This window comes from Daktulosphaira vitifoliae, unplaced genomic scaffold (genome assembly GCF_025091365.1).
Source record: "Daktulosphaira vitifoliae isolate Bord-2020 unplaced genomic scaffold, ASM2509136v1 Scaffold_57, whole genome shotgun sequence".
Taxonomy (NCBI): domain Eukaryota; kingdom Metazoa; phylum Arthropoda; class Insecta; order Hemiptera; family Phylloxeridae; genus Daktulosphaira; species Daktulosphaira vitifoliae.
Window position 1 is genome coordinate 22,669 of NW_026099626.1, and position 13,738 is coordinate 36,406.

A 13,738-nucleotide genomic window follows, 5' to 3' on the forward strand; every position below is an offset into this window, starting at 1 on the left:
ATCCATACATTTTTAAAAAATGTATAGCATTATAAAGTTAAAAATATAAAAAAGAATTTTTTTACAAAAATTGTATTTATTTTATTAACGATGATGTCTATTTTCACCATAAAAACTAAAAAGGGTCCGAAATTTGTTTTGTCATATTAAATTATATTACAATAGCTTTAATTTAAGATAAATATAAAAATGTCAGTATTTTCGAAACATTTTCAAAAATAAAGTCGAAAAAGTTCTCTTTTCTATATGCATTTTTAAGTTTTGAACACTCCTGTATAAAGGGAAATGGTCCGATTTAGACAAATATATATGTCGAATGAAAGAGGTATATAAATAGTATTTCTCATAAAAAAATTGTATTGATCCATACATTTTTCAAAAAAGTTATAGAAATATTAAATTAAAAATATGAAATATGAAATCGAGAATTTTATCTCAAAAATAGCATACGGTATTCATTTTTACCGTAAAGACAAAATAAAGTCAGTAATTTTTTTTTTTATAATAAAGTATATTACATTAAATTTAATTTAAGTTGTATATAAAAGTATCAGTATTTCCAGTAGTTGTCATTTTGAATCTTTCCCTGTGGGCAGGTTATGGGTCAAAGTTATAAAAAAAATATACAGAATGTTAGGTAAATACCTCATGTATTTATAAAAAAAAATGATATTTTATTTGGTCATTTTTAAAAACGTTATGGCAATTTTAAGTAAAAAAATTGAAACAATGTCGAAAATTAGTGATTTTTAAACTTGTAATAGTTTTGAAGATTTCCCCCATTTATGGGGAAAGAGGGGCATTTTTTCAATTATTGAGGGTAATGTCTTCGACTAGATACGATTTGTGATCTTTTGACGTATCGTTGAAAAAATGGTAACAGACGTAAAAAAAATAAAAAATACACATCATAGTAAAATGAATACCTTTTCAGCTTTGTATCAAATCTAATATATTATAAACCTAATTTATAGTATATCTGATTAAAAATAAAATAATTTTTGCTTTAAGCCACTAGTATTCTATACAAAATATTATAAAAAATAAAAAAAGTATATTTTTAAAAATTATAATTACCAATACAACAAATGGAGAAATAATATTGCGGTGCCGTTATTATGATATTTTATATATATAAAGGAGACATATAAGAGTGTGGAAATTATAGAGGTACAAAGTTTATTATGAGTCATAGTATGAAGATTTGGGAAAAGGTAATAGACAAAAAAATAAGAGGAGAAACATCAGTACAAGAGAGGTACCGCAATGCATGTTGTTCACTAAAGATATAGTGTTAATAGTATAAATTAAGGAAAAAATTAATCAATGGGCTAAATGTATGGGGAACAGCTCTTGAAGGAGAGGGATTAAGAATAAGAAGGAGTAAGTTAGAGTATATAGAGGACGAGTTTGACAAAGGAGAACTCGATGTGGATGAAATGAGGAAATCAGTAACAATAAGACAATACGTGATAAGAGAGATAAAAAGTATTAAGTATTTAGGATCCGTTGTGAAAAAATATCATGGTATTGACGAGGATATAAGTTACAGGATTAAGTGCGAGTGGGTGAAGTGGAGAAAAGCTTCTGGTGTGTTATGAGTAAGAGAATTTCAACAAAGTTGAAAGGTAAGTTCTATAAGAGAAAATGAGACCAGCTATGATGTATGATTCAGTGTGTAGGCGGTTGATAAGAGACTAGAGCAGAGAATGAGTGTAGTACAGATGATGATGCTTAGAATGATGAGTTGAGTAACAAACATATAAGAGGGAATATAGGCGTTGAATTGTTTCAAAAATCGTTGAAATTATTATATTGATATAGTTTTTTCAAAAAATGACCGTTCCTAGGTACATTTCTTAGTATAATCAATGAGGATTTATTAGATCTTTTTTGTTTATACGTGAATAATGAAATTATTAAACGTAAAACTATTTTATTCATGACAAATATTCTATGTTTACAGCTTTAATTCTTTATATGTTTAAATTAAAAAAATTGAATTGGCTCGGGTATATTATGTGAAAAATACATTGCTATTTTAATCATCATTTGAAATTCATAGTATTTAACATTAATTTTTTTTGTCACATACAACATTTGAAGTTTTTACTGTTCCAGTAGTATTGTTAACTGGATTTGTAGAGTTCAATGAATTTAAAACCTCCTAAATTTGAATAAAATAAATGAAAGAAGAAAAAATAAAAAATTAATCATTGTATACACATTTTGAAATTCTTTAAAATAAAAATTCNTCACATTTCGAAATTCTTTAAAATAAAAATTCAATACAAACACCATATACTAATTTTAAAAGATTGAAAAAAACATAATTAATAATAATTATTGAGTTAATATAAAAAATATTTGTCAATTTTATATTTTACAGTTAGGTCTGTTTATTAGTAATGTAATTTACAAAATTAAACGACTAATTTATTATTAATTAATCAAGCAAGGAAATATGCAAAATACTAAATTCAATTTAACATTTTAAACGCAATATTTATGCTTCAATAAGCATAAAAGTTTAATACTAAAACAGGCCAGTTTCTTGAATGGAAATTTAATAAACCACATTTTCAGTCTTAAACCTTTTGAAAGAAGAGTATTTAGTTTATTTAAGGGATTTTAATAGAGCTTTGAATAAATAAAGTCATTTTATAATAAAAGTTCTTTTATAAATTGTAAATTGAATGAGAGAAGTTTATAAATTTCAAACAATTATGCTGTTTTCGTCTGTGATGTTAATTAACATATTTAAAATCTGCACAACTAAAAACAGCTAAATATATGTAATTTCCAAGCATTTAGCGTTTTGAAAATGACATTTGTAAATACGTATGCATATCGATAAAAAAGAAAAGGTCGCGTATGACCGTTAAGTGCATTGTAGCGAAAAAACGAATGGGATTCTTTCCTGTACACGATACAATTTATAAATCCCTATGAAGCATTTTCTAAGAGCAGCCACAAAGCTTTCCGAAAAAAAAGATTTGGCCTGGCATGTAAAAAGAATTGCATTATGTCTGACTACAAAATAGTAACTACAGATTGCAGAAAATAGGTATTTCTATATAAAATGTTCATTCCTACATAATTCTACGTCTCAGCTCAACGTCCTCTCCTAAGTCCAAACTCCACATTCTCTCGCTATATATATATATATATATATATTAATAAATAGGGAGAGAGTGTGGAGTTTGGAATCAGAAGAGAGGCCAATGATGTTCAGCTGGGACGTGGAATTATGTAGGAACGGACATTTTATATATATATACGAATTCGTATTATGATGTAAGCTCTTTAAGCCTATTCCCTTTACATTACTATTTATGTAAAAAATAAGTGCTGTTTGTAATGTCGAATGTACTATATTATTTCGTTGTATGTATTATATATTTCATTGAAATATTATGTCTCTGGACTTACAACGTAAATTTTCCCTTACATTATGATCACAACAGAAACGCAAGTAAATGTACACACTTCAATCGGCTTATATTTCCATCGGATACTTATACCCTTCGAGTTATTTCGTTCAGCTGAGTACGGATGATATCCTTGTGTTACTTTGAATTTCTACAGTTAAGATCACTTTTTATTTATATTCAGTTCAGCGGACTTGCTCAAAAAAAAAAAAAAAATCTTCATAATACCCTTATTGTTGGGTCAAGTGTTCAATTCTCCTGTGTCCGTATTGTTAAAGGATAACGATGTAGTATAACGCTCACCATATCTTTAACATGTGTTGTTTTCCAATATTGTACAAAACGTTAATATGCACGCAAATAAAAAATTCTTTTTTCGATTTAAAAAGTCGAAATGCAAAAAAAGTCCGTTGTTGATAATTGAATTTTCATAAAATCATAGAGTGATTTATCATGTTCAGTGGAAATTCCACACTATAACGACTATCAAAGAAGCCAAGTAAAGAAATCTTATTCTGAAATGTAAAATAAATATGGTTCATACATTATTTCATGCAGACATATGTCCTACATAAACGTAAATCAAGTGAAGTCGTAAAAACTGTGGTTAAATAGGTAGTTTACTTTGAAAATTCCATCAGTACAATAATATCCCGTTAGTTATTTACATAGAATATCCATACATATCGAATAAACTTTTGTTGACGATTTATTTACATAATGTATTTTATAACATTTATGTTATTTTGTAATTTATTGTTACGCACGATTTAATTTACAGAATAGACGTCAAGTCGTTGGAAAAATACCGTAAGATTTCAGAATTACACACATTTACATTNCAAGATTTCAGAATTGCACACATTTACATTAAGAACAATTATTAAGTTTTTATGACATAGTAATCGAGTTATCAACATATTAATAAAAAATATTAATCAAGTCCTGTGATATCGATTTCACCATTCATTAAACACGTTTAAATGATAAATTAATTATTATAGACATTAAAAATTCGAGCTTTTATTATTTTATCTATAATTTCTAGCGCCTACAACCAAAAAATTACATTGAAATTGAGTATAGAAAAACAATTACGGAATATTAACGAACACAATTTTCGATTCGAATCGTTTGAAGATTATTTTGATAGCGATTAGTTTGAAAAAAGTCAAATACGAAATAACGTTAGATCAATGTCGGGTGGGAGCGGAAGCTGTGGAAACGGGCAGAGTTGTCAGTGGAATTATTTTCATCTAAGCAAACTTAGGGAGGAGAAACATGCGTCCGGATGACACGTGTATAGGGAAACAAAAACGAACGTCCGGGACACTCAACTTTCAATCGAGAAAGTTATCTGTCAATAACAGACTCCATTACGAAACACGCCCCTCCCGCCCTGCCAAAAGGCCGTTCATCGGCCAAATCCGGTAAAACAAACAGCAGATGGAACGAGACAAATAGAAAAAGGAAGCAAAAAATAAACAATTTTCACGTCTGACCAATTTCAGAACAACACGTGCGGTGAATTCTTATTTTACAATGGCAATTCATACGACTTTTCGCGTACACACACGATATTATACACATTTGTTTTGCACTGAATCGCCAAACTAATAAAACATGTACACCAATATGAATTATTCATTAAATCGTAATCACGTCCTAATGTGTACTACCGATAACAATAATCGTTATTGTAAAAGAGTCCGACCTTTGAGTTTAAAATGCTCAGTATCGACAGTAACGGTTTGCACGACCGTCCGCGGCTGGAGAGCGCCTTTGTCAGCATAACGGTAATAATGATTATATTATTCGGGTTTTGCCATGCAATTGGCATTGTGTAATAAGTATAATAGTATTATTATTCATGTAAGCCGAGACATGATTTCAGCTGATGTAATCCGAGTAAAATTCAAGACGAGATACATTTCAGCGGAGTCCGACTGAAGAACGTAATTAAAATTTCCAATAGCTGATGCAATCGCTTTACAGAAAACATTGCGATGAAAACGAATCGAGACTCGGTTTGATTGCATCTGGTCGTCTAGAGTAAGGAAACACAGACATTTATTACTATTCAACTAAAGTTTTACGGTTCAGATGAAAACTAATTTTTATGATGAAAAAAGCCAAAAGCATTTTGAAAACGTTTCGCATTGAAAAACACAAGAATGCGTGTGCATGCCGAAGGGGACGGATTGCGACTATTGTTATTTTATTTTCGTTCTCAATGACAGTGTTTTTATGGAGAAAAAGATTCGTTTAGTGCGCGTTGGCAAAGTTCCTAATCGAATATACGCGCGCGCCATACAATCGTTTGACAGAATAGGTAAATTGCTATGGCGAATCGCAATGTATATGCTCTTATTTCTTCTGCCAGACGACGCGCTGTGCCCTTAAGTTCTAATCTGTGATGAACTAGATAACTTCTATTGGACAAAAGAAAAAATAAATCTCTAGGGACGTTTCGTTGAAGACGTACGATTTTGATTATTAAAATATCCATTAAAATATTTCCTTCGAGTAGAAATAATTTGTCANAAATATTTCCTTCGAGTAGAAGTAATTTGTCACATATTTTATCTGTGCGTTTCAACGGCGTAGCGAAAATCCAAGAACTGTTCGTTAAAAAATGCGAGTAATACGAATTAATTTCATATCGAATTGATATTCACCGATGGTCATATTTCTACGGTTTGGTATAAATCCACGAGTTTTGACGGTACTAGTTTATTATTAATTTATGCAATCTGCATGTTTGATATCTATATCCGGAGTTCAATTATACTGTGACGCGGGTAGTCAATTTTTCTTTATTCATTTATAATATCAGACCGCCCATTTTATGTTATTTCGCCATGGGTAATTATTTTTGCACGTTATTCGATGATCCTGATATAGTATGCATGCAAACGTCAGACTGACAGTCAGTACAGCTTTATGCACGCGTTTAGTAATTTCATTTCGTTTAGAGTTCAATTTCAAACCATTGTGTGTTTTGTATATATACACAACGGATTTTGGCATCTATGTCCGTTCGGTATAAGCTTTGAATTATTTAGTCGGCATATAGAATAATACGAATGTTTGAGTTCTAGAATTTTGATCAATACAAACCTTAGAACAATTACAGCATCCGGCAGCTAAGTACAATTATGCGTTTAAATATAATATACATGTGAAAATAACATTCAGATGACAAACAAGTAAACACGATTTATAATATACTAGCCCTAAGACCTAACAATGTCATTATATCAACGATAAATTCGTTTAATACTTATGTACTGAGTCTTTCCAATCAATTGACTATGCGCATAAATTTCCTTTTGATTTTTTCAAAAGCTTACTTTGACAAGTTTTAGTAATAATAAAAACGTTGTGCTTGTATAGATTTTTAGTATATTTACGTTGTTTGTAATGCTTACCTTTTGCTTTTTAATGGATCTTAGTCTTAACATTAGTTCATAACCAATGCACACAGCCATCACTGAGATACCGTTTTCTTTAGCTAACATTGACAGCAATGCAAACACTACTGTTAATGTTAAGTATCTTCTATCTGGCGGCCATCTAATTTTCGTTTTCTGAGCACACGTATTACTTCGATTATTTTTTCGAGATTGTACAAACTCTTTGTAACACAAAAATGACATCAAGAAGAACACACATGATAATATGTCTGCTCGACCGACTACTGAGGCTACCGCATCAGAGTGTATAGGATGCACTGCGAAAAGTAATGTCGACAGCAAGGCAGACTTTTTAGACATCATCAGTCGAGCTGTTACCAATAATAAACCCGTAGCAAAGCTATGTAGGGCCACGTTAGTCGTATGATATGACATTGGTCTCAAACCCGAGAACCTAAAATAATATTAAAGAAATGCATTTTATTGGCTTTAATAACTTTTGCTATAGTGAATTTCATATACCTATTAGAAATTAAACTAAGATCTATTCAAAATTAAACCATTAGATAAAAGTTAAATAATTAATCAAAGTAAATTTTACCTATAGTTGAACCTGTATGTTAAAACTGTAATTGGTCTGTAAGACCCGTGTGAATTTTTCGTGCCCATCGGTGTACCCCAAAAATCATTCCGCCACAAGTTAAACCCTGATGTTGATGCTCGTATATCATCATTAGCAATGATTGCTTGACTGAAATAAAAAACACAACATATGACTATCCACTATGATTATTGAACATAATTTAGAAACGGCCAAAGGTAGTGTAAAATCTTGATAATCGTATCAAAAATCATGTTGATTTTTCACTTTTAAGGTATTTTGTAATCACTTCTTAATTAAGAGTCAAATGTCATTTTTTATTGTGAATAGTTTATTTTGAAAATTAACGATGGTTTGTATAATTTTTAACCAATAGCAAAAATATAAAAGTAATTGATGCAATATAATTTAAAATAAAAACATAGACACTGATAACCAGAGGTCGTAAGTTCATGCCTTTGCATGTCGATTTTACTTAACCCTATTTAATGCTAAGTGATATAGAAATTTGTTTCGAGACTTCGGGAATCAGTAAAATGAATTAAAAAAATAGTTACCAATGATAACTATTTCAAATGATCATCATATATATTGTTGTGTATAACCCTTTTGATTACTCGGCGTAACTATTTACTACCAATGTAACTAAATTAAAATATTTTTATTGAAAAATAAAGTTATAATTATGGAAGTAGTTTTGTACTAATTTTCGGGTAGGTATGACTTTGTAAATGATAAATAATAAACATTTTTAGAAGAGCTTTAGCAAGAGAGCAGCCTTAGAATTTCTTGATATTTTGAGTGACGTTTTTAAAACACCAACGTAAATTCTTGGGAATTATGGAGGTATCTGTATAGGTACACTGTATATATGTGACTATTAAATACATTTTTATTTTTACATCAAAGACCGAATAAAGTTTCAAAGAGAAATGACTGCTAGCAGGGGGCTGTAAAATAATCCCTTCGTTAACGATCCTTTTTTTTCATGCTTTTGCCCTCCACGAACAAATCTTATAATAATAACGCGGTTCGGAAACCGCTGGTCTTGAATAACAAACAGGAATACTATTACCATAAAGAAATGATGGTATTCATAACGAGATAGGATGCGATTTACTTTGTATTCCTCTAGTCTCCTTACCAAGAAGATTCTGTCATTAGTATAACGTTATTTTCCCTTGAGGTCATTATTATTTTCAATAATCATATTTTACCAAATGAGTTTAAGTAGTTACGTGACAACACTATTATGATTGAGTTTAAAGTATAATTCCGAGTAAATTTATTATGGTAGTTAAAGAACTGAGTACAAGTGTGCGCGTATAGTTAAATAACATAAATATCGTCTTCCGCGTACGTTAGTTTAAAGTACAGTACACAAAGTTTTAAACGATTCGCTATTTCGAGATAAAAAAAATACATTTTTGTATTAATTTTTTACTTAAATAATTCACAAGATTTTATTTTCAAAAAAAAAAAATACAAGTTATTTTTTTTATAGGCGATAGTAATTTTAATATGGACTTTTAAGGATATGCCAATCATACAATGTGATACGTTTCTCCTTTTAAAATATCAATAAAAATCAACACCCAATCATTGGTTATATCTATTTTTTTTAAACATTTTGTGAAAATTATACATAATTTTTATTTTATTTGTTTTTTAAGTTTATCTCATAGGCTTCTGATTCATTTTTATGTACCATAGTGGGTTAATTGTATTAAATTTGACTCAATAGCTCAAACTTTAGTGATTAAAAACAAAACTTTGGAAAAACTTGGAGGAAACAGTATCTTTTCATACTATTTGACAATTAACCTCGACATCTCTGCCAAGATTCTCAAACAATACACGTCTAAAAACTTCTCGAGGATTCATTAAATATGTGACTCCAAAACACGAAGAAGTTACCTAGGATACATAGTTTTACAGCTATTAATAGTTATGTTGACGTTTGCAAACAACATATAAGTACACAAATGTTGATGTTAAAACATGAAAGTAATAATTACACACGTAAAATAGGGTCTTGCTAAGAAATGAAAGTTTGTAAATATAAATCTAATTTAGTAGTTTTTTCGGTATTTAATACTTTTTAGTATGCTATTTTCTAGTTCAGTAAAAGCTGAAGCTTAAAAAAAATAAGTATGAGTAATATGATCTCTAAAAATTTACAATCACACTGTAATTAACAGTACATTTTAAACTTACATTATTAATTACTTTTACGTTAAATGGTATAGTTTTTCCTTAGTTGTCTAAAAGACTATTTACAAACATTTTATTTTAAATGGTATAATTAAGTCAAATTATAGAGTAGTTTAATGTGGCTTTTGGTTGGATAGTTTCCAAGTAAAATGTTGTACAGTTGTCACTTAACGATAAATTATTTTATTTTAAGTTTTGTTTGCAACATGTAATTTTGTCAAATACAAATACTTTTATTTTCTTTATACAGTTGTTTTATGGTACTTTAATTAAAGTGCATTATGCTATTGATTATGGAGGAAGGCAAAATAGTGTTTTTAAAGTTCATTTAGAGATTCTAAGTTCGCTCTTATTAATTTAGTATTCTAATGTACTTAGATATTTCATTTAATTTTCACAAAAAATATATAAAAAGAAAGCCTATTGTGTCTTTCATATTTTATTAAAATGTTATTAGTAAAGTAGGCAAGTGTAAATTTAATAAAATTAAAATCGGATTTTTTGATGTATTAAACATTAAAATTGATCTAGTAAAGGCTGAGAATTTTCATAAATAAAATGCACATTATTAAAAAATTAATACTTTTTCATGTTTGCATAGAAGTTAGAACATAAAGTATAGTAAGGATCTAGCATATGAAAGTTGAGGTATTTTTTTAATTAGAATTGATTGATATCTTACATTAAAGTGAATGCCAATAAACACTACGATGCGAGCTAGAAATTTTTTTTTTTTTAAATTGAACATAACTACAAAAAATGATTTTAGATTTAAGATATCATCAATTACTCATAGAAAACAAATCGCTGAAGCGTCTTATATTTTATAATAAGATACATTAAATAAGCTATAATTTGATTTATATTTTAACGATGAGGATGTTTTGCATAACATCTGTTCTAACGCATTTCACTGAAAATTGTATGTTTTTTGAGTTTAATATCTCCAATATCTCCCAAAAATCTAAATTTTAGATAGTTTTTATTTCTTCATCTTATTGTAAATTATATTAGCTTAAATTTAACTTATGTTTGAAGTATATGAAGTTTTTTTGCACATTATTAGAAATTAAAAAGAAAAATATTTTGATATGATTTTGAGCCCTCCCAGTACCTTGGTTAATAATTAATTAATATCAATTATAATAAATAATTTTCAAAATAAATGTGTAGTCGCTAAGGTTATGTCTAAAGTGTTATCAGTAAAAATGTACTAATTATCAGTTCAATTTTCAAAAAGTTTTTCAATATGATGTGAAAACTAAAAATATCGACATCAAATAGAACATTTTATTTGACTATTTTATATAATTTAAATAATTTTGAAATTTAAAAAAATTATATAATTCAATTTTAATAATATCACATAAACACTAAATTCAATGAATGAGATCATATTTATTCAATAGCTTTTTAATGTAACTTAATCACAACTAAAGACAAGTTATGAATATTTTAAATTATTAATTTAAAATATCAAAAAATATTTAACTAAAAAAAAAAAAAATATGGTATAAAATACTTTGACAATTTCAGGTTGGGTTTGGTTCATGTGAACATGATGCTTATATGTAAAAGGTTTGAAGAGGTTTTGGACTACAAAGTTCAAACGTTAAAAAAACATAATCAAAATTATACTTCTGTATGTAACTTTAAAAAGTTTAAGGGCTGCTAAACTATTTTAAAGTCATATACTTACATTTATTTTTTCACCTAATGATATTTAGTTATTTAGTGGCAACAGAAGTATACAATCAAACAATTTACTCGTTACTCTCTAGTTAGACAAATAGAATAAAGTAATTGAAAAATGTAAAAAAAATGATGATTATCAATAACTTCAAATATGGTCTATTAAAATAATTATTTCTTTTTCTTTTTGATACTTAATTTTTTATAGTAATACTCAAAACAGTATTATTAATTAAAACAATTTCAACGATACTGCTAAACCTTAAAAATAATATTGTAAAAGTACATGGAACATTTAATAAATTTGTAGGGGTAAAATAAGAACAAACAAATTTAATTTTAGATAATAATTAAAAGCATAACGATCCCTTAGAAATTTTCATCGGAAATTAAATTTTCTTTTATTCTAATATTCTGAATCTTTCTATAGTAGGTACATTATTATTTTGTTATTATCAAAACGAAAAATCTCTTGAAAAAGCGAATCCATTTCGTTGACGGATGGAAAGTTTCTTCATTGGTCTGTCCAGCTATTATAAAAATAAAATTCCGTAAAAAATACTTAAATACGTCTCAATAATCCCTTGTTTTGTTCATTAAGCTTAATACTAAATCCCCAGATCCATTAAAATTAATACCAATGGTTTTTTTAATTTTTTCTCGTCTCCCATTTTTGTTTTTTGCCAACTGTCGTCTTATTTTATTGTCCCAGCATCCGCACCATTATTTCCTAACGCCTCGTAGGGCATTAAATTAAACAAACGAGAAAAAACAATTAATTACCAGCAAATGTAAGGAACGCGCTACTGAAAGGTATAAAAAGAGGATAAATTAATTTGTCATTAAATCGCCCAGACATTTAATAACGATAGTACCAGTTGTACTATAAATAAATGTTTTTCATTGGATTAAATTATTTTTTCGCTTTATGTAAAGCCTACCTTTCTTTGATGAGTAATATAATTTTATAACTGATAACGTTAATACAACATTATTTATAGTTAAAACTAAACAAAGGTCAATTTTATAACAAATATTTTTTATCAAGTTATTTAAATTGTTTGTTTTATTATAACTAACAAGAAATAAAAAAATAGATGAACTTTAAAAGGACGTTTTTCTTCCTCATAAAATAGTATAAACGTTAGATAATATTTATGTTTGGTTAATCGTCAACAAGTTCTATATTTATCAAATAAATTGTTTGAATAATTAAAATGACTAAAAGGTATTTTGAGTTCAAACTCGGTACTTTGTTTGTTTTTAACTTAATTATACACAAAAGTAACTTTTAATTTTAGCATAAATTCTTTTCTGTTCTAAATTCTATTTGGAGACTTTTAGACAGTAACATTAAGTTTTTATACGTAAAAGCCAAAAAATAATCAACAAAATGTTTATATCAATACCGAAGCCAAATATTTGTATGTGTGATCGCTCAAAAAATAATTTCCTTACTTGTCGTCATATGCAAATCCAGCGCCGAGAGTATTGACATAAACAGAAAACGCCAAAGAACAACATAACAGTAAATGATAATCCATCGGAGCTTTTTGAAAAAAATTTAACTGAAAATTGATAAGCTTGTTGAGGACCAATTTTCTAACACCACATATAGAAAAATTTAATTGCAGAGGAACACGTGTTGAATTAAAAAAGTGATACATGTTATTACGTACACGATTTGGTTTTTTGACCAACACAAGGGTGTTTGAGATCATCGCGGCAACGTGACTGAACAACAACACATTTTGGTGGTCCGTCCCGAATCAGATCCACCCAGAAATTGTAAACCGCATGCGTTTAAACGCATTTTCCCGCCTTGAAATATTGACAATTCAACGATTTACCGCTGAAAAAGGTTGACTAAAAAAAATTCTACACTATCCTAGTAAATAATTTTGTTTTTCACATTTTTATTTAATATTCACATAATTCAGGTATATATTTTTGTAGTTAAAATAGTAAGATTTTTGTTTTTCATTGCATTTGTTTACTTGATACTTTTTAAGTATTACAAACTTTACATAAAATTGTACCGAAGATTAAATCGATTTCAAATAAAATATAATTATCTTTTTCAATAAATACATTTGTAATTTTAAAACTTTGAATTAATAAATAAAAATTTTTTAAGACAGTTCTAGACAGAAAATTTTATTTTAGGGGGTTTGTAGCAATGCTATTAAGTAATTACTAGAAATGGAATTTTTAGTAACAGTAAATATAATTTNTTACTAGAATTGGAATTTTTAGTAACAGTAAATATAATTTGTTTTGTTAAAAAAATAAATTCCAAATTATAACGCTGTGTTTAATAATATTATTGCTTTATTTGATTCTAAAAAAATAATTGTCTCAGATTATGAGTAAAAAAAAGCTAA

General features: G+C 27.9%; 1 protein-coding gene across 1 annotated transcript in view; it reads right to left on the reverse strand.

Annotated features, from left to right (window-relative positions):
- Positions 1–13,111, reverse strand: part of LOC126908964 (protein O-mannosyl-transferase TMTC2-like) — a gene marked incomplete at its 5' end in the record, with an annotated part of 35,340 nt that extends 22,229 nt beyond the window's left edge. Inside the window, 3 exons of the mRNA XM_050691313.1 lie at positions 6,863–7,301; positions 7,449–7,598; positions 12,813–13,111. Of these exons, the coding sequence (XP_050547270.1) occupies positions 6,863–7,301; positions 7,449–7,598; positions 12,813–13,111 (888 nt within the window). The remainder of the gene's footprint in view (positions 1–6,862; positions 7,302–7,448; positions 7,599–12,812) is intronic.
- Positions 13,112–13,738: the final 627 nt, after the last annotated feature.